Source organism: Cheilinus undulatus, linkage group 17, assembly GCF_018320785.1.
Source record: "Cheilinus undulatus linkage group 17, ASM1832078v1, whole genome shotgun sequence".
NCBI classification, from domain to species: domain Eukaryota; kingdom Metazoa; phylum Chordata; class Actinopteri; order Labriformes; family Labridae; genus Cheilinus; species Cheilinus undulatus.
In genome coordinates this window covers 14485298-14507355 of record NC_054881.1, presented here as the reverse complement: position 1 = coordinate 14507355, position 22058 = coordinate 14485298, and the positions used below count along the sequence as shown (strand labels likewise).

Genomic DNA, 22058 nt, shown 5'->3' with positions numbered 1-22058 from the left:
AGCATTAAGATTTCCCTTCTCTGGAGATAAGGGGCCTATGCCAAACTCTGAAAAACAGCCCCATTATCCCTCCTCCACCAAACATCACAGTAGGCACATTGCAGTCAGGCAGGTAACTTTCTCCTGAGGTAACTGACTGCAAAAACTGCTCCAAAGTCCAGTGTTGGTGTGCTTTACATCAGTCATCCGCCACCTGGCATTGGACTTGGTTATGTCAGGCTTGCATGCAGCTGCTCGGCCATGGAAACTCACTCCATGAAGCTGCCGCTGCACAGTTTTTGTGCTTACATTAATGTCAGTAGAAGTCCAAAACTCATCAGCAGAGGGTTGGTGATTTTTACGCACCTTGTGCCTTAGCAGTCATTGACCTGCTATGTTATTTTACATCAACTTCTGCTTCATGGCTGAGTTTCTGTTGTTGCTTCCACTAAAAATATTACAGTTGACTGTGGCATATCCATCAAAGATGAAATTTTACAAACCAACTTTTGCAAAAGTGGCATCAATAACAGGAAGAGAAAACGTGTTTGTTTCATCAGCAATGCAAACATGTAAGAAGCTCTGCTTCTAAATTTAACTGAGTTGCTTATTCACACGTGTCCATCACACCAGACAGTTCTTTCTGTTAAGCAAAAGAGAGATGGGGGAGGGGGGGCATTTACTAGAGCTGTTTTCACATATTCACCTCACAGTGGGAGACTATCCCTGTTGGACACAAGGGGGGCTGGGGCAAGACATGACACAACTAGAGCTTGCACTCAGTCAGACATGCACACAAGCATGCTCCCTGCTGGCTCTGCTGCTTCTGTTCAGCCTCTGTTACTACCTCCAAAGACTGCACAAAGGGGGGCAAAGGAGAACCAGTCCTGTTCATATAGTCTACGGTTGAGTACCAATCAGTTGTTGCAGAGAATTGCTATTTTTCACAAAATCTCCACTGGACTTCAGCTGGTAAAAAAATACTAGGGGACACATGCAGTTTTAAAAAGTTTAGTAGTTTTGTGCATGCACAAATGCCTTAAATGTGTGAAAGGGGCATAAGCACACTGTGCCACTCAAAACGTTTTGATGATTTCTTGATTTTTTCGGCCCCCAGTATTCTATTACAAATTTCATAACTGCACTTGTGATGTTCCCTGGCAATTTCACATCAGCTTGGAAACTAACTACAGATTTCATTTAGTTAAATAGTCTCAAGTAAAGAAATCACCCAGCTCAAAACTGTGCCCATTTTTTTTTGACATGGAACCACAGCAGCAGCTGGTGAATGGTGTCAAGTTGGTTTGCAGAGTGTGGCTAATGTTAGCAGTGCCATCACTGCTGGTCTTCAGTCTTCTTTCAGGCTAACATTTACATTTCTGTGTTGAATGTCTTTTCACATTGCTAAAGTTTAAAAGTACTACCTAACACTAGATAAAGTGGGCTGTTCCTATGAGATGCTATCAGGTCATTGTTGTTTACATAAGAATAGAACCTCCCGAGCTTTTGTGTGATATGTATTTTAGTTTCTCACACTTATGTGGGATTAGCATGTACTGAAAAGCTCAAAAGCTCAGCCTTGTCTTTTAACAGGAATTAGTTTTGACCAGAAATGGTGTCCACAAATGTCCCAAAGGTCCTAATTCTGCAGAAAATCAAGCACTGGATCAGTTTCAGAGCAGATGTTGTGGAGGCGCATCTGGCAGTTGGCCAGCTGTTGGGGGAAATCAGTGATAGTCATTGAGAGAGGGATGGGAAAGTCAATTTTCTTGTTATTTTGATAATAAACCACAACTACTTGTTAAGGCCAAGCAGGAACAAAATTTCATTAAAAGTTCAGAATTTCTTGAAAATTTTTCCTTTCCAAAATCCACACAAATTCCCTACAATTTCAAAGAAATGACATAGATTTCTGTGAAATTTCTAAATCATATCTTTTAAGTATCTATAAAAAGTACCTGAAAATTTATTCAAAGTTTCTGTGAAACTTAAATAAAACATAAAACCTTAGCATTCCGATAAAAAAAAAATCCCCAGAAAAATTTGTCTATGTAAATTTTCAACTAAATTCAAGAAAACATAATTTAAAACTAATTTCTCCTAAAATTCAGACATTTTAGGGAATTCACTTTGAAATTCCCGAATTTTACAATGTTCTCAAACATCCAAACAAATGTCCTGGAATTTCCCCAATATACTTGAAAATATCAAAGGACATCCATGTTCCATATTCCCAGTCAAATTTCCCAAGCATTCACAAATAAATTTACCAAGTTTCTGAGAAAATACCTAAAAGCTTCAAAGCAAATTTCCCCAAAAAACTCAAATCAAATACTCCCAAATTTACATTAAAATGCCTGAAAATTTCCATCCAAATTCCGTCAGAACATCTGAACAAATTTCCCAAATAAATACAAAACATCAAATTATAATAATAATACCAAAAAATGTCAAAACTTCAGATGAAACTCTCCAAACTATATATAAATATCTCCCAAATTTCTAGGAAAATTCCTGAAAATTTCCAAACAAAGTCTTCAAAATATCCAGGAAAATTCCAGACTTTGTCACAGCAAATTTTCCCAACATTTCAAGCAAATTACTAAAAGTCCAAACTTTGTGTCTCAACACACTTGATATGTTGGAATAAGGTTGCTGTAACCATGTGAAAACACTGAGAACTATGCGTGACTGAATTTTGGATTTAAACTGCTATAAACTCGTTTGGCTTTCTTCCTGGCTTGGTTTTATTCGAGCAAGGAAAATATATGAGCCTATGACATCACTGGTCTTGATGGAGAATGATCCTGCTCTCCTAACGCTACAATGATATAAAATCACCAAGCAGTTCATCTCAATACAGACTGTTGTTCACTGATCTCACTGCCTTCACTGAAGGTTAACAACCAGCTTCATGCTGTGTGGCTTACAGGTCATTAAAGGTATCATAACAGGGAGATTTGTGCCAGAAAATAGTAAATTTACCCCCAACTTCTGTCTTCGCTTCTCCCAGGCAGCTGCACTCTGATCAGAAGCATTTTTTTAATTTGAGTGATCAAACTCCCCTGAGGTTCCTGTGGCTTCAGCTAATTCAACTGACAATTTTGAAGCTTAATTTTATAAACTTTAGCGATGTATTTTCATGTTAGAAATTCAGCCTGATGGTTCAAAACACAGTGCTCTGTCATACAACAACCTTAAAATTAAGATCTTTTTTAGCACTTTACAGAGACTTTAAACTTCATTTGACATTCTGGTAATTGATCTAAAAAAATTCTTCAATAGAAACTATTACTATGTTGTAGGAAAGCCAAAATGTAAAGTTCTCATATGTACATGCAGAGACCTGTGAGGTTAGGAGCATTGTGGCAAAAAGCTAGTACCTTGGACCGGGATTGTGTGCCTGAATTGATTAAAAATAATTATTTTACCTGACTTGCAGTTGTAATTGCGCCATTTAGCGAGGGAGCTGACTTTTACTGTTTAGCCAGGTAATCTTGCACAACCCTAATCGGCACATATGGGAAATACCAATTTATGCCGCCATCCTTCTTAAACAAGCAGCTTCAACTTAAACAGCTCCATAAAAGTCACCACACTTTACATGCTACTGTCTTAGCTTTTATGTTGCACATTGAGCACCACTGTAATCACCTACATGCTCTTGCGTCCTACCTATACGTGTACGGTCCGACCTGGTTGACCACTGGCTTTTCCCCTTGGAGGAACTCCTCCACATTGGTCACATTGAAGAAGAAAAACTCCATGTAGACGGGAGGGGGAGGGGTCTTCCATGACTCAAACACCCGGCTGCCCTCTACCAATACAATCTCCTGTTGGGACACAAAGGAAACATCTCATTAAATCTGAAAGTAATTCAATCAGACATGCAGACAGGACTGTGGGGGCTTGACTTTTAAAGTCTTCAAATAATGCAGACAAACATACTATATGATAAACTTGAATAAAACAAACTTTTAATGTACGAGTTGATTTTTTTCTTTTGTACCTGGTGATGCATTTGCCTTATATTTTTGTGACAGTGAACACATGTTTCCAATCTGGTGTTCCACACTATCTCCCTACTGAAAACAACCCGGAGAACAAAAACATCCTAGGGTTCAGGGTGTTCTGGGGGGTGGGGGGGGCTGCTGTCTCAGCGTCAGAGAAGAGCATTGGCTGCACACATGAATGGCATTTGGGGAGACCCTTGCACAGTTTCATTGTGAGTGGTTACCAATGACAACCGGCGCTCTAGGGAGAGCTGCAGTGCTGACGAGTCATGTGATGCGGAGAGCTGGATGCCCACAGGACTGCGAGACCTTAATGATGAGGGCCGCATTCCTCAGGACTGAGCCCTATAACCCTGGGAGGTGCAGGACAGGCTACAACCTGCTCTGTGCTGGTTTGGCATTAGTTTGCAAGACAACCGTCGCTGAAGATGTCTTTAGCCTCAAGACTGGGTCTTTAACTCTGCAGGAATCTTTTGAAGAATTGTAAAACAAGAGAAGAAGGCGGTGGGAGGATTAGTCATTTTTTGGACAATTCAAGAGGAAATCCCATTGTGGCCTAATTATGTCAGATTTGTTTTTAAGCTAAAAGCAGCACTTTGGTATGATACAAGCCTAAAAGAGCCGAACAAACCAACTAGTCCCATTATTTCAGAGGAGAACAGAACCCCTCCTCTGTTGGGGTCCCATCTACTTGTGCAGAGACAAAAGTTTAGTTGAGTAGCCAAGGACAATAAAGCTGTCGCCTTAGATTGAGGAAGGGGCATACGGTTCTTTCTATGTTTTCCTTTCATGCTTACGAACAATCAATATGGTAACCCTCCTAGCATGCTTCATGAAATACCGCGTAGCAAAACAGGAACAGAGGAACCCTCTAATCTCAGCACTCAGCACCGCTCTTACACCACTCCCTGTCTGAAAACACATGTAGCAGGTGAATACACAAATACACACGCTGCAAGGGCTTTGATGTGGGGATGGGAAAAATACATAGACGTGAATAACACCACAGCAAGAGACTATTCATGAAATGTTGCAGTCGTGCTGCAAAAGCTTTGCATACTCCAAATGGGTTTGCCTCTATGGAGGTCAAACAACTTAAAAAGCTTTACAAGCTGAGCCGTAGTCCAACCCTATCAAAGTTAAATTAAGGTCAATTCAGGCCAATATTGACATTGTTGTGGTGGAAACTCCCTGACTTTACAGTCACAATGAAAGGAAGGTAGTTTGGCTGCTCTAAACATTTCCAAAAAACATAAATCAAATGTGTTTATTTGTTATTTTAATAGATGCTGCTAAAACAACTGGCTAATGTCAACTAGGATATAACCTTTTTTTTTACTTAAATGAGACCTTATTTTAGTATAGCCAAAATTTGTACTCCTATGGACCAGACTGTATAGTTACAAGCAGTCAAAGAAGAAAAACCTGTAATATAGACCTGCTTATACAATGCACTGAAGGGATTTATGTCCATTTTAAGAAATCAGTGGTACCAAATAGTAATCCTTATTGCTTTGCGTGGACACACCTTTATGCATACTGAAAACCATTTGATGTCTGATTGCTCAGACTGTATACAGAGGGAGTCTGGGATGCCTTCAGCCAGACTGGATTGGTTGTGTAGAAGCAACAACTACTGGCACACATAAAGCTCCTGAGCCCTAAGCACCGTCAAAATCTACAACATCCTACCATATTTTATTCAAAGCAGTTCCTGTCTGCAGTGATGCAGAGGGCCACGTCACGGGCTTTCTGTCTCTATTTCTCTCCATTATGAACTATTCAAGAGATCTGCTTGAGCTTAGTTCAAAGACATGCACAGTTTGGCAAAGTATGATGTGACAACATAACAGCTTGCCATTGGTTGTCATTAAAGATGTTCTGAGGCATCTATTCCTGTACTCGGCTAAACGCTCATTTAAATGTCGCTTAACCCAGTATTCCCCAACCATTTTTCCTTGGAGCCCCACCCTATTTGTACCTTACAAATGTGGAGCCCCCCTAGAACCCAAGAGAGAAGAACAAGTGACACAATGCCATCAAAAATCAACATAGATTTTAATTGTTTCACTGATTAAACCCTAAAAAATGCCTATGCATGCTTTTCTTATCAAAAGACCTTCATATAAACTACTTAATAGCTGCTTTATCATGGTTTTAGTCAATATTTGCAAATCTAATTTTGGCAGCCTCAGAACACCCCCCCTAAGATCTTTGGCCCCCTCACTAGGAGTCCCAGACCCCAGTTTAGGAACCGAGGGTTTAACCGACTAGCCTTAAGAGGAGAATATCCTTAGAAAACAGTCAAATTCCTCAAAGGGTCATTGTGTCAGCGGGTGTGTGTGCCTGATACAACGTGGCTAACATTAAAAGCTAACGCTGCCAGCCTTTGTTCCTCTTTGCAGATTAATATTGTCCTTTGATATGTAGCCTCTTTTCACTTTGGTTGATGTGAGTTTATCCCTTGACAGTCTACATACCACTTTTTTCCATCTTCTACTTAAAAAACTGTCATACCGCGCTGTTTCTACTACAAGCTAACCGCTAAGCCACCGCTGAGCTTCACATATTTACGTCCGGTGAAGTGCCGTGGGAAAGCTCACAGGAAGGCAGTGGCCATTAATTGAAGCTACAACGGCCTCTTGTGGCTGGAGATTCATTATAGTTTAAGAGAATTAGACCGGGATTTCAAGCCTAGGTTTATAAAACAAAGGTAATTAGTTATAACAGTCCATATTGTTTCCCCACAAATAATTGTGGGAAAACAATATGGTGGGTTAGCATGCTAAGCTAGCTGTAAACACGATCAAAAATTGATTCAAAATTGATAAAAACGTGATGGAGTTACTGGTGTCAATTTAATATTTAAACCTAAGTTCCAAGCTCTCTAGAAAAGCCTCCATAAAGGTTATGGAGACATGGAAAGCATCATTAGAATGGCACAATTAAATGCTTTCAGAGGGGGAAAAAAGTTCATGGCCACAATCTATGGTTCAAAAGTTAGTTGACTTCAAATAACCTGTGTGTCTTCTTGTCTTAAATGACATTGTCAGTCTGAGAGAGTTCACCTCTTAAAATATCAGGTAAAATCAGTCAAAAATTACTTTCCAGGAATACCAAAATTTAATTAAAAGCTGTGTTTGAATCATTTGGAGTACAAGCACAAACAAGGTGTCTTTAGAAAGGCAGCACTTTTTACCTTAAGTTTCTTCCAAAACTGTCAGACTCACTGTCGATGTTACTGATACTGAGTAGTAAAACAAAAAAACAACAGTTTTTTTCTGTTTGAATTTGTGTAGTGAAACAGAGGGCTGTAGATGACTGTAACTGGGAGGTATTTCTTAACTGGACAAAAGCATGAAGCCTTAGATAGTTTAGGTTGAAAGCTGATTACAACAGAAAAAAAATGAGGAATCAACACCTGTTTTCATGAGGAAATGTCCAGGTGTTTTAAGCTGAAGACTCTAAAAAAGATCGAGGCTGGCAGTTATTTTATTGCTTTTATCAACCATAGCTGGAGTCTATTTCAAAGTCATAGAAAGCTAATAGAAAGTATTCTTGTGGAGAACACCTTTGATTTTAACTGATATAAAGGCTTTTCTCTTGGTGTTTCTGTCAAAATGGATGACAGAATTAAAACAGCTGGTAAAGCCCAGAGAATATGAAAAAAAATCCTTGATAAAAATGTTTTTATAAGAACCAAAGTTATCAAGGAAACTGAAGACTTCTGGGAAGAGGCCTCTCGCTTGTTATGTCCTGTCTGGTCCATGTCAAATGACCAAATTCCTCATGAGGGCCTCGTCATTTTTCACCATCACCTCAGCAGCAGGTCGTTACACAGTGACCCTGTTTGACTCCCACTGGAGCCTCCAACCAGGCCAGTTTCCCAATAAACCTTGCAGTGTGAAAGAAGCTTAGCACGCAAAGAGAGGCAACTGCTGAGACTTTCTGCTTGGAATGAGATCCTTCACACTGCTGCAGCTGGCGTAAGGGGGTAATCTGATACGAAGGGAAATAAATCATACAGCCAGGATAGTAGTTATCTATGTGTGACAGCATGGGAGAGTTGTGTGCCATGTCTACATGTGTGTGTTTTAATGATTAGGACAAGACTCAGTGTGTGGGGGTTTGGTTCCCTGTTCACAGACACATGTGCAGCATTCAGGTATTATAGGCAACTCTTCAGCTATCACACTACTTTTCAAACTTGGTCCAAATAGGGTTTGAACTGACCACCTCCAGTTCCCAACTCAAGTCCTTGCAGACTGAACAGACTGCTGCCACTGAAACAAATTAAAACAAAACATACAGGTAAGGAGAAAACAATATGCATTGGTTTCACTATGTGCACACATGTTGTCAGGGGCTGGTAGGAAAAGGTCGGGGTAAAGTCAGGGTAAAAAATTCTGCCATTTGTGCTCACAGATAAAGCTTAGCATCATTTTCACAATATTGTGACAATGCAAACAGGGCTTAGAATAGATTTAACAGGTACTAGTTGTAATTTCCTGGTCCACAAAGCATCTTCATCGACATATACAAAAAAATATAGAAATTAGAGGCTGACCACACTATCTTAAGGCTAAAGAATAAGAGTAAACAGTGTAATTTATCAGCATAACTGACTAGTAGAAGTAAATATTGACATGTAAATATGGTGGTTAAACAAGGCTTAACTGCCAGTGAGGCAGGTTTTTAGTTATTCCCACAAACAAGTCCATTGAAATTGTATTCAGCTGGAGAAATGCAGGCATCAGTGTTCAAAAGTACAACTTTCAATTTGATGAAAATGAGCTAAAAAACATTCTCTTACAATCCTTTCTTTAGCTGGCAAATACCAGCCCAAGAAAACGCAATTTTACTAAAGTTTTAGTGTAGTGTAAGACCCATTTTCTAGCACTAGCAAAGCTTATGAATATACCCACTATAGTCAGCATGATAAAAATCATCTGATACCTGTTATGGAAAAGCAGGTTTGAGATGAAAATGAGGATGAAGGTGTGCCATGTGATAACGCTGACTGTGGGCCAACTGTACTTTCACGCCTGCTTTGTTATCAAAGTAAAGTGAACCTTCTGGGAAAGCTTTGAACCTCACTGTCTGACGCAGTCTTTAGTGTTGGAAATCCAAAGTCCCTGGACTTAAACTTGCAAGGATTAGAGGTAAATTGACATCTAAAGAAATCCCTTTAAGTCTTACACGTATTAGAATACTTTCCCTTGTGGGATAACAATTTATTTTTGTATTTAATCTCTCATAAAACTGTTTGGATCTTTGGTTCATTGATTTCTGGGATTAAACATCAAAAATCTAAAAGCCCTACAGAACTACAGAGATAAACAAGGGGGCACAAGTTTACATAAGATTAAACATCCATTTCCCATCAGGATTGTACATCAGTGAAGAAGCCACATTCCCCGCCCTACCCTCCTATACAGTTTGATGCATCTGCAAAGTTCAACACCACATCAGAGAAAATGCCACTCTAATGTCTCCACGCTTTTCTTCTCCATGAAGCATCTGCTTACAATCTGCACGTCTCATCATCAGTCACTGCTGGTCATCAAACACCAACCAATCAGGCTACAGCTTCAGAAGAATTAAAGATAACACTTTCACATATTTGACGAGTTCATAGAAGGGAATAAAGACTTTACTAAGACATGACGACTCATATAAACTGCTGCTAAAGTTCCTTCGGCGACGCAAATATCAATGAATATGCTTGAAAACGATGACAAAGTTGAACAACAAACCTGTTTTCACTTTGACATTGAAGAGTTTTTTGTGATTTTTTTTTTTGTCAAAATAGCTGAATTATATTGACCATGACTGATTTATAAAATCTAGTGATGCACCAATGCATCGGTGGAACACTGGCCAATGGTGAGCTGGGGGTCAACCTACACTTCTAAGATCTGGTGACTAATGACCAAATGTGACTTGGGGGAATGGTTATTTAAGTACAAAAACTGACATTTTATCATGGGATGTGACTTCTGATTTTTTTATAGCCAACCTCAAGTAGACATTTGAGGAACTGCTGGGTGTTTTCACTTCTGCACTGACTAAATCAATCACATAGGCCAAATTTCAGTCATGAAAAAACATCACTAAGTTTATCAAATTAAGCTTCAGAAGTATGAAGGCAGTAAACTCTGCTCAAGGATGGAGTTGGTGTGTCGGTTGAATGAGCTCAAGCCACACCCACTCACAAGAAATACTGATCAGAGCGCAGCTGCCTGGAGAGACAGACGTTGGGGATTAAATTTACTGTTTTCTGGCACAAATCTCTCTGTTCTGATAGTTTTAATGACCCACAGGCCACTGTGACTGACAGATTTGGAAAATTTACCTCACAATAAACAAAAAAACAGCATATAACTGGCTTTTAACTTTCAGTGAAGGCAGTGACATCAGCTAACAACAGACTGTACTGCTCTGTGATTTTATATCATTGTACTGTTGGGGGGAGCGGGGTTGTTCCCCATCAAGACTGGTGATGTCGCGGCCTCCAACACACCTAGTTGAGACACAAAGTTTGTGTTTCCCTTTAAAGGCACTTTTATACGTCAAAAATTCCTATCATCAACGGCATCATTTCTGTTGTCTTTTATTCAAATGCACTGTTAAATTAAATTTTGGCATATTAAATATTGCAGTTGGACAAAAGTGAACTTTCACCAATGTAAGGGTGACATTTTCCCTAATTTAACATCATATTTTACAGACTTAATGAACCATGGATGAATTAAATTGCAGCTGCATTTCTCATACTTGGTTATATCCCCATCATATCAATTAAAACCACTAACAACAAGTTCTTTCTCTCACATCTATTAAGCAGGCTGTCATTAGAAGGTCAACTCATACTATCCTTCTCAGTTCTGAACACAGTGCTTATCCATGAATGTTAAGAATCTCTTAGAATGAGGCTTTGTACATAGAGCAAGGCTAGTGTGTAATGTGGGACCAGCTGGACTGAACTCAAACTGCATCTTTGCTTATTGAAATCACATTTGTGAGGAACAAAACCTCCCATTTAGCTCCAAAATCCCAGACTTTCTTTTTCGTTAAAAGCTCATTTTCTCTGGAAGCAGCTTTTTTTTCCTAGCTTTAAAAATACTGACCAATGCTAAGAATAAGCAGAACCAACCCACCCTTAGCCTACTTATTCTTGGCTGTGGAATTTGCCTTAACCACCTCCTGCCCTAATGACAAGAACTCAAGGCAGAAAAACAAACCAGTGCAGTATTAGGAATTCCTTTGGATCCAGCATCTGATAAGGGCTTTTGCAGGACAAGAGAAAAAGGCCTGCGGCTGACTAATCCAACTGTGGGAGAAGAGAAAGTACTGATGACACAGAACAGACTACTGAACCCTTAATAACACCACCTTCTCCATCCCACTGAGTTCAAGCTGCTTATTAGAGGCTCTCCTTCTGGGCGGCTACAAACAGCCAAGCCATCAAGAGCCCTAACAGCAGCTGCTAAACTGCAATGACAAAAGTAATCATTGCCTCACATAAATACATGATAATAAACAAGCAGCAGCATTCAAGTGTGGTCTGTGTCTTCTTTTCTGCCCCAAAGTTGTTGATGTTGTTACTTTTCCCATGTAAGGCAGTGAGCATACGGAAGCCCAAAGCAGACATGCATCTGCACATTTTTTTTTACTCCCTTCCCCAGCAATAATAAACAAATTTGGTTGTTGTTGTTGATTTTTCCATCAAAGTCAGTTAACTCATACAGAAGCCCACAGAGGACATGCATCTGCCAATTCAATTTTACCCCCTTTTCCATTCAAAATCAGTAAACTTTGGTTGTATCCTTGGAATCTTGACTTATTTGTTTGTTGTTTCTGGTTTTGCCATCTAAGTCAGTAGGCATGCACAGAAGCCCAGACAGGACATAAATTCATATATTTATTTTTCTCCCTTTCCCTGTAACAATTCAAAAACTTTGTTGTTGCTGGTTTTTCCAGCTTAGACAGATTGCATATATGGAAGCCCAAAGAGGATATGCATCTGTGCATGTTATTTTTCCCTTTTCCTGTAATAATTAATACATTTTGGTGATCCCCTTGGGAGCTTAGAACTCATCAGTAACTCACTCCACTTCAGACTTTTTTTTATATGCTAAGGAGTTCACTCCTAATCAGGGTAAACACTTGATAAAATAACTTAAGTAAATCCAAATGTTATGATCATGTGGTATTCAGAAAAAAAAGGTTTGTTCCTTACTCAAAATCTTAAATTATCTGTCTCACTGTATTAAAATAGCGACAATGGGGGCACTGTTGGCCTTGTGGTTAGGTTGCACTCCATGTACATGGGTGGTCTGGGTTGAAGTCTGGCCGGTTGCTCTTTTCCCTGTTGTTCCAAATACGTAAACTTTCGACTGTTAATAGCCTGATCTAAGCACAGGAAGAGAAAACTGCAAAATAAAGTATTTCTAATTTCATGCGAAAAGTTTGCAAACGCCAGACAGTAGCCTATATGCTGAGTGAGCAACACATCCAACATTAACAATGTTTTCCATCAGTCTCAGCAGAATCCACCTGCAAACATCATCACTTGCAAAAGAAGAAGGAATAACTAAACAGTTTAGATTTTTTTTTCACTCCTATTGAGAAAGCATAAATAGGTTGAGATCTATAGAATGTGTTTAAAAATCCTCAATATTGCAGGAAAGCAGGAAAAAAATGTATAGATACACGTCCCCTTTGGGCTACCACAGTTGACCTAAGGGCCTGCTTCAAACACAGGAGAGTGATGTACTTTTAGTTTAATGGCTGTAGTTTGCACACATTAGAGGTAGCCTTCATGCTAAGTGAGAAACACACTCAACATTGCAAGTTTTTTCAACCAGTCTCCGCAGAATCTGCCAGGAAACATCATCGCATTCAAAGAAAGAAGGCATGAATAAGCAGTTTATAGTTCCTGTTCATGGCACTTGCTTTGTAAAATTCAGAGGAACCGATACTGTGCACTTACCTTCTTGAGGCGCTCGTGCATCAAATTACGGAAAACTTGACCCACAACCAAGCCAATCCCAACGACCAGCAGGGCAGCGCAGATGATCCCGACCGCATAAATCGCGCAGGATCTTCGCGTCATGTTTGCAGGCGGCAGCAACTCAAGAAAGCTGCGCGTGGGACTCTCGAGGATGAATGGAAACGTTAATTTTCCTCGCGCCAACTACTTTTCCCGCACGACTCCAACAGAGACTCCACTTTAATTGCACAGTTTTGAGATTCAAGAGCTCCAACTTCACCTTTCGCGCTACTTTTCCTTTGTTTTGATAAAGTTTAGAGCGACTTAGTAACCGTGGGAGTCGCTCGGTTGACGTCCTACCGAGGCTCCAAGTTAGGAAGAGCTGATGGAAAGTCTGCTTACTGGTGGTTAATAATAAAGCGGTTCGGTTTGACAGCCACGAGGTCCTCCAGACTTGGCCTGAAGTTGCAACCAAAAAGCGCACTCAATAGAAAATGAGAACTGCTACAGAGTATATTTGTAGCGGGCTATCGTCTCCCCCTCTTAACCCACGAGAAGAACGCTGATTGGTTGTCGCAGTTTGTGCCCCCTCCAGGGATAAGTGTGCGCGTGAGTGTAGTGAGCCCTCCCTCTGCAGAGCCACAAGGACGACTAGTTGATCCATTTCGCGGGTGATCGAAACTTTATTGCACTTTTAGTGCAGTCTTTGACACTTCCCTACACTGTGGCGTGACTCAACTGAAACTGAGTGACACGTGATAATTTGATGAAATTTGCATGAATGACAGTCAAAAACAAAGTGTATTACCACCTCATACAAGTGTATTTCAGTAAAGAAACACAATAGGCAAAGTAGGCTACAGGTTTTTAAAAAAGAAGTCATTATTTATATACGTCAACATGCATTATAAGCATGTTGATCAATGCTGTCATGGCATGTATGAATTCTTACATTGGCATAGTTAATGTTCATTGGTATTGTATGGGTGCCCTTTGCTGCCAGTGAAAGGGAAAAAAAACATGAAACGGCTTTGATTAATAAAACATTCCTACGATAAACATTATTATGGCATAATATAGCCCTGATAACATTTTATTTCACTCCCTTTTCTAGTAATAATTAGTAAACTTTTTTGTTGATTTTTTCCATCAAAGTCAATCAGCCTATACGGGAGCCCACAGAGGACATGCATCTGTACATTTTATACTACGCCATTACCCTGTAATAATTAGTAAACTTTGATAGTCTCCTTGGGATCTTGACTTATTCATTGTTGATGTTGTTGTTGGTTTTTCCATCTAAGTCAGTTAGTATACGGAAGCCCACAAAGGACATGTAGAGAAGTTATAATGCTTGTGGAGCAATGTCATCATGGCGTATATTAATATTTACATAAAACAGAGTTTTCATTTAATTATTGCTATTTGTTATTGGTAATTGGTATTGTATGGAGGCTCTTTGCTGCCAGTAAAATGGAAAAAAAAATGCTTGAGAACATAGCCTTAATGATCTGACAACTAGATAGAAAGTAAAAGTTGTGAGATATTGAGTGATTATTATGAGATTCAAAGTTACAATAATTAGATTCAAAAGGTGAAAATTATGCTGAAAATGGTTAAGTGAAGCAGTCAGACCAGGAGCCCTTTTTTTTTTTGCACAAAATCCAACACTTGTTTTCCTCACTTTTCCCTACCTCTCTTTTTTATCGAATATCAATTGAGGCTAGAAAAGTACTTGATAATTCTAACAAAATTAAAAAGAAAAAGAAAATAGAAAGAATATAGTTCTAGGATAAAAAGTCAAAATTCATTGTTAAAACTCTGAAATTTAATAAGATTGAGGAATAAAAAATTAAAAAATATATTTGATTAACATTTAACTAAAAAAGAACCTGATTCATGAGATAAATTCCATTTAATCATTTATTTAACGTTATAAACTTGTATTATGGCTTTTCCTAAAGTTTGATTCCTTTTTAAAACTTTCAATCCTATGACTATGACATAAATTCTAGGTGATATATCAACACATTTTTCACGCATTAATTTAATCTTACTTTTTTGTTGGCATAAATGGGCCTCCACAGCGGTTCCTGTTACAAGCCCGCCTGCAGTGAAAAGGCCTATTGTATTCAAATTCAATCTGTCTGGTGATCCTGTAAGGTCACCTAAGGACAAGCATCCATATAAGAGGTTATACTACTTTGACTGTCACAGTTTACCTTACGCCTGCTCATTAGCTGTTTCACCTATAAACACAGAGCTCCCTAATCTCCATCACCAACAAGGCCAGGCATTAAAAAACAAGCTGACTTGGGCTTATTGTAAAGTGTTACAGCTATCCATCGCTGTAAAGGCTTTGAACAACGATCCATACATTTCCGACTATTTTCACTTCAAAAGAGTTTGTGAACCACTGAAAGGAGATCATTGAGTCACACTTATGAGCCTGAGGGGAGGAATTTAAGGAAGTAGTTGGCACATAAAAATAGAGAAGTGCATGTAATGGATCTGCAGTTTGAGCAAACGATAACCTCAGATTGTGAGACACTCAAGTAGAGTATGTTAGGTAATTTTACCTTCATACCTCTACTTGACTGCTTCTCAGAAGAAAATACTGCGTTTTTTATGCACTTAATTTATCTTAAAATAGCTTTTTCAAGTCCAGTGATACTCAACACATTGCTCTTTTGTGACAGCTTGTGGCTCCTTTAAGTCTTCCATCTAACAACCTTAAACAAGTGTGCTTTTTTTTTTTAATGATTCTGCTGAACCACAGTTCAAAAGCAAAGTCCAGTTTGGCAGCACGGCGGTGTAGAGGTTAGCTTCACAGCAAGAAGGTTGTGGGTTTGCTTCCTGGTCAGGGCCTTTCTGTGTGGAGTTTGCATGTTCCCCCGTGCATGTATGGGTTCTACGGCTTCCTCCCACCTCCAAAGACATGCTGGCAACCAGTCCAGGTTGTAGCCTGCCTATCGTCCAATGACAGCCGGGATAGGCTCCAGACCCCTGACTCCAAACAGGATAAGCAGTATACAAAATGGATGGATGTCCTTAGATGGAAGAAAACATGTTATTGGACAAAATAAAGGACAAAACAAACATGTTTAAAAAGCACATTATAGCAGAATTTTCCAATCTGTCGAATCCAATTCAATCCAATTCCAATCTGTGTCCTGTGATACCGTGCATATTTTGGTTGTTTTCTAGAGATCCTGAAGATTAACATACAACCACAAAACCTGTTTTGTTTTCTGAAGTCAATGAGATAAATTAGGATGACGCCTTAAAAAAAACAGCAAAAATGACATGCTATCAAATCAAAATTGATAAAAAAATACTGTATATCATAGACTTGTGGCTACTTTTCCTCCTGGCACACACTCACAACCCTCTGAAAACAGATCAGTGATCCACTTCTGAACCCTGACCACACAGTTGAGAACCATTATTCCATAGAAAATGACATATTTAGGTAAGTCAAAGTAAGCAACCTTTTTAAAACACAGCACAGTCAACATCAAAGTCAGAAATTATATAATTCAGAAACATATAATGTGTATTTCTGCATAAATAATACTTTTGATTCTTATGTACTTGGTAAGATTCTGGATTTTCTTTCACCAGATCTAAAAACATCCCCCTCCACTTAGCATAACACAAAGCAGAGTTATGAGGCACTTGAGTACAGAAGATAAAATAATTCACATTGTGACCTTACTCCATAGAAGTGCATACAGATGAAAAGCTGAGTTAAGGCAATGACTAAGCAAATTATCCCAAACCACCGAAACAGCCAGTTTAACACCAATACATCATCAGCTTTTTTCACTTCTTCCTATGCTGGCTGCTCTTGTTATCGGGGAAGAGTTCACAAATAGAGTGCAGTCATTGTGTCCCTGAATAACTGTCTGAATGTGACTGTGGGCTGCACTCCAAAAAAGGGGTAGTTACTACATCATGGAGAGAGACTGTCATTCACAAGTCTTTGACCACAAACTACTCACTGCAACACACTCCCGGTTTGAGTCAACTGACTTCTTTATTTATAACGTCTGCTTTATTGAAATGAATGTCTCCTAAAAGGCAGCAGGCCTCAGAGTGCAGCATATCGTACACAGTGCCTGACATGAACCCTGACACACTGGGATGTGTGCACAGTCAACAACGACTAAAGGACAAGTTTGCAATGTGAGGAACAGCACTCACATTTCCACACATAAACCAGAAGTCTGGTTGTTTCTATCAATGTTTTTGAAAGTGGGGGTCCTGACTCTCAGGGGGGTCATGTAAACTTTGAGGGAAAAGGGGGGGAGGCATGTCATTCAGACACCATGTATTTATGTATGACTATTACACACATTACAACAATGGCATTGTTTTCAAATCATGTACTTTAATATGGATTTGGCCCCCTTATGTATCTTTGACAACCTCCACTAACCGAACACGCCACATAGATTTTTCACACATCCATCTGGTAAACCTTCCATAGAAAGTGTTTGGGAAAGGGCAGAGCCTTTGAAAAAAAAACTCATAGGATGATTGGATGAATGTTCTGTCTGTCACATCTTTATGGGCCAATCAGAGCAACAAAACGTGACGTCATAGGTGTGTGGCACTACTGAGGAGTAAACTCCATAGAGAAGCGCATAACTCAACCCATGGCCACTGACATGTCAGTATACGATTTTTTTTAACAGAAAAGATTTCACTTCTGTTGTTTATTCTTCTTTTAACGAAAAAATGTCGTCAACTTCTGATAAAACTGATGCTATAGCAGCATCCACGCTAATCTCTTCCGCCATAATTCCACCCACCTCTTGTTGCTGCTTGCTTATCTCACTCCTGATTGGCCCTATCATTTTCTTACAGGGCCCCATCTGTTCAGACTGGAGCTTTGCAAAATGGATTCATTAGCGAGAAACAAGGAAACAGGCGAATCCATCTGTTTTTTAAGGTTAAACCTCCACACTTCTTGGAAGGCTTTCCCCAAGATTTTGTAGTGTTTCTGTGGGAATGTGTGCCCCTTCATTCTATAGAGCATTTATGAGGTCAGGCACTGATGTTGGATGAAAAGGCCTGGTGTGTAATCTCTGCTCCACTTCACTCCAAAGGTGCTTGATTTGGTTGAGGTCAGCGCTCTGTGGTGGTCAGTCAAGTTCTTCCACACTGAACTCATCAAATCATGTCTTTACAGTCCTTGCTTTGTGCATGGAGGCACAGTCATGTTGGAATAGAGAAGGGCCGTCCCCACACTGTTGAGACAAAGTTGGAGGCACAGCATTGTTGAAAAATCAGTGGAGCTAAATGCTGACATTTTGACAAACACTACCAACTAGAAGCAAAGTGTCCAGCGCTGTTCTAAATCCAAAAGAGGATGTAAGAGTGACTTGAAATTCTTAACCTACCATTTTGTATCAATGACAGTAAGCTGGATAAAAACATAACGCCGTTTGAGCCTCTTTAGCTGCTTTGCTCATGTGTGAATGAACTGGAAAAACAGTGACTATTGTTCTAGTAAAAGTGAACCTTACACAGTAGCAATGCTTGCCTTGGCCTCTATTGATCTTTGCTGCTCCCGTCCAGTATTCAAACAGCAGCACACTGTGAGCTGTCAGTACTAGTTTGTTTTGTCATTAGGCAGTTTAAAAGAAACACCCCGAGGGGACACCTTGAAGAGTCACCCCATTCACTTTGTTGAACCTTGGAGGTAACACCCATTTTTTCTGACCATTATTCTTCGAAAACTTCACCTTGTTTGCCCAGAGGGTGTTTTCTTTTACAGTCATAGTAGCTTTGACATGCAAATGATGCAGCTGCTAACAGGGGCAAATGCAAACATAGACAAAATATTCTGTAACTTCAAAGAACAGCCTGATTGAAGAACAAAATCTGGAGACTTTTTCATCTGCTGTCCTAATTTTGTAAATAGGCTATAGGAAATATATCCATTGTCTCACGCTGTCCCCCTGTAGTGTGCATTGTATTGGCCCCTGGAGTCCAGAAGTCCGAGAAACAGCTATCTATAAACATCAAGCTTTATGTTTAACATAACAGGAAAATGCAATCAGCAGTGCGCTTAGTCTCAAGAGGATGTTGCGTCTGTGTATTGCTATGTGAGGAAACAATGACAGGGTAATAGGATATATACGTACACCATTTAACAACATTGAATTGGCAGAGAGAAAATAAAGGACATTAGTTTGATTAATGAGTCTGATAACAGATAAACACTGGACAGAAAAACTAAACAAGCTCATTCATTTTAAAGAAAATCAACAGCACTTAAAAAAGTGCTTGATGCACTCATATGCCGACTGTTTTCCTCCAACAAGCATGGAAGCATAATTCTGTTATTATGTCCCAAGTACAGAATTAAACTATATTTCACAGCTTTTGAATTATTAGTGGAAAGACAATGAATACTTAAAGTCTGGCTCCATTAGCTACAGTCCATTCACCTGAGACAACATCTCTGTCAGAAAAAAAAACATGCTAAAACTTTCAAAATAAAGCCGGATTAAACTTCTGTTCAGAGTTAGGGCAAGGGTGAAGGTAATTGTTAGGATACCAAAAGTGAAAGGTCAAGAACCTGACCTTAAAAACCTGATCACAAAACGTTTAATAAAGCTAAGTAAGCAGTCTGCTCAGAAAGCTTGTCCTGCATGACAAGACTAGCACAGCAAGCATAGCTCACCTAACTCTGTTAGCTGCATAAGCTACATAGCTAATGTAACTAAGGCTAAGCTCATAAAGAAGCTACATTCTCTATGTAGCCATGTCAGCTCAGGCTATGTTTGCTAAAGCTCACGTTGCTAAAGCTCATGTTGCTAAAACTAACTTGGCTACATTAGCATGTTGAAATGTTAACTATGTAATTCATGTAGCTATTTTAGCTTTATAAGCTAACAAAGCTAAAGCCAGCCACCATTCATATAACTACCTCTAAAACAGGACTATGCATAATTTTGACCTCTTATCTTTTTCTCACAGACTGTCTTGCTCCTGTCAGTCTCTTAGCTAAAGAGTAATGCTAGCAAAAATTTAGCTGAGTCCTGATATAACTAAGTGTGCAATATCAGCTAACACTTTATCAAATTGTTTTATCATGAAATATGGTTTTACGTCCCTCAGGAGTTGCAGCGTCTATATACTTTGCAGTTGCTTAATGCTGGCTAGCTAACAGTAGCATTATTTTAGTTTCTTAATGTTAATTTGCTCAAGTTTTTCGCGAGGGAGTTTTACCTTTCCTTTCAACTCCACTGAACAGCCCTGCTAGCTAAAAAAGTTTGATTACTATTTTTAAGCAAGTTTCTTGACAGCCAATGTTTATCAAAATGTATAGGCTATAAGCTAGGCTATTTATCGGCTAAATCCCTGTATCAGTACAACTGCAAACATGAGGGGGAAAAACTGTCAACATACCGACAAAATTTTCCTACAAGTAAAATAAATGTTAATGATAATGTTTGTACTCCAACAATTCCTAGATAGTATTGCTTAAATGCTAACTGCTGCTAGCTCTTTGCTTTCTGTGTGCTTCCACCTATATCAGAACAACTGTAAACATGAGGGGGGAAAACTGTCAATATACCAACAGAATTAACAATAAAATAAATGTTGGCTAGCTAATGATAATCTTGTACTCTAACAATTGCTATTGCTTGAATGCTAACTGCTACTAGCTGCTCTCTTCTTGAGAGCTTCCACCCAGAGTTTCATAACAGAGGAAAGGGAAGATGTGAGAATTTGGTTATAAACTGCAGTGCAGCAGAATTTGTGAAAAGCAGTGCCAGCTTCAAAGATGCAGCAAGCCAAACTGGGCAATCTGCAAAAGATTACACTGCCTGGTGAACATCTGTTCATCATATGTTTGTTCTGAAGCTCTGAGGAAATGCAAAGTCTTTATTCAAACTAAATCACCATTAAATTAAGTTTTTAAAAAGTTCTGCTTGATTTTGAAACTTTTGTTGTTTATTGTAGACTACATTCTATTTGTAGTACCACCATTGATGGTTCTGGGCTTCTGACAAAACACTAAATGGAGTGGTATCTATAAATTTCCTTGAACTCTTCACCCCTACTTTGCAATCTGGGTCACTCGGGTCTTCTGACCAGATGGTTGTCATCACACATGAACAGTAGCCCTTGCTGTTGTTGCCACAGCCCAACAGTGAGTATTTTCCCTGTTATCAATATGTACATTTTTTCTCAAAGTTCAGAAAAGTATCCAATGATAGAGTGCTTGCCGTACCTTTAAATGCATTGGTTGTATCATTTGTAAGGCTGCTTTTTTAAAATTAGTATTCCAAGTACTATCTGCCCTTTTTTATGCTTGTGTGGTAAATTTAACACCACATATTTATGGTGGAATTTTAAAAACGTGACCTAGTTAAGACTGAAAATTTGAATATTTGAGAAAATGTTAGGGGGGGTATTAGCTTAACACTTCAAAGAGAATTTCTGGTGACCTGAAGTTGTCAAAATGAATGATTGCTCACCCACCGTTGCCTGAAGAGTCAAACACATGCCCATGCAAGTGCTTTCTCTAAATCTTTAAACACGTGAGACACAAATAACCATGAGGCGTTATTGTAAGTGAACCTCTCCTCCTTCTTTTAAAAAAATGGGACTGTTTTTGACATTAAGATGCCTGGGAAGGGGGGTGGTGGTGGTGGTGGTGGTGGTGGGGGGGGGGGGGGGTTGCATCATCTCACTTAGGAGAGATGTACCACAGGAGAGCTGACAGAGATCTATTAAATTTTTAATGATGTATGAACTTACCTGATTTGTGCAGAAAAGGAAGAAAGGAGAGGAGAGAGTTTTTCCCGTAAGTGTTACATAACAAAAAGCAGAAATTTTGCCAACATGTTTTGCTTACTCCAGCTTGAGTTGTGAGAACTGAGACTTTTAGGCATGGTCCTCACAGGGCCAGAACCTTTTAATTTAAGCCCACAGGACCTCTGAGCATCAGTGAGCATTGCCAAGGTAGGAACAGTTCATTCACTGGGGAGGGTTAAGGGCAAAGATGTTTATAACTTGAGCTTTGCTTATGCAGACATTAGCAGCTG

The 22058-nt window shown here is 39.3% G+C and overlaps 1 protein-coding gene across 2 annotated transcripts in view; it reads right to left on the bottom strand.

The window, feature by feature from the left end:
• LOC121524901 (lysosome membrane protein 2-like) overlaps nucleotides 1-13507 on the bottom strand; it is a 36096-nt gene extending 22589 nt beyond the window's left edge. Inside the window, exons 1-2 of one of the 2 annotated variants that reach the window (XM_041810469.1) lie at nucleotides 12988-13507; nucleotides 3655-3812 (exon numbers count right to left, since the gene is read on the bottom strand). In XM_041810469.1, coding sequence (XP_041666403.1) covers nucleotides 3655-3812; nucleotides 12988-13110 — 281 coding nt within the window. In that variant the 5' untranslated portion in view covers nucleotides 13111-13507. The remainder of the gene's footprint in view (nucleotides 1-3654; nucleotides 3813-12987) is intronic. The other variant, XM_041810470.1, reaches the window with a different exon arrangement.
• Between the last annotated feature and the right edge of the window lie 8551 nt (nucleotides 13508-22058).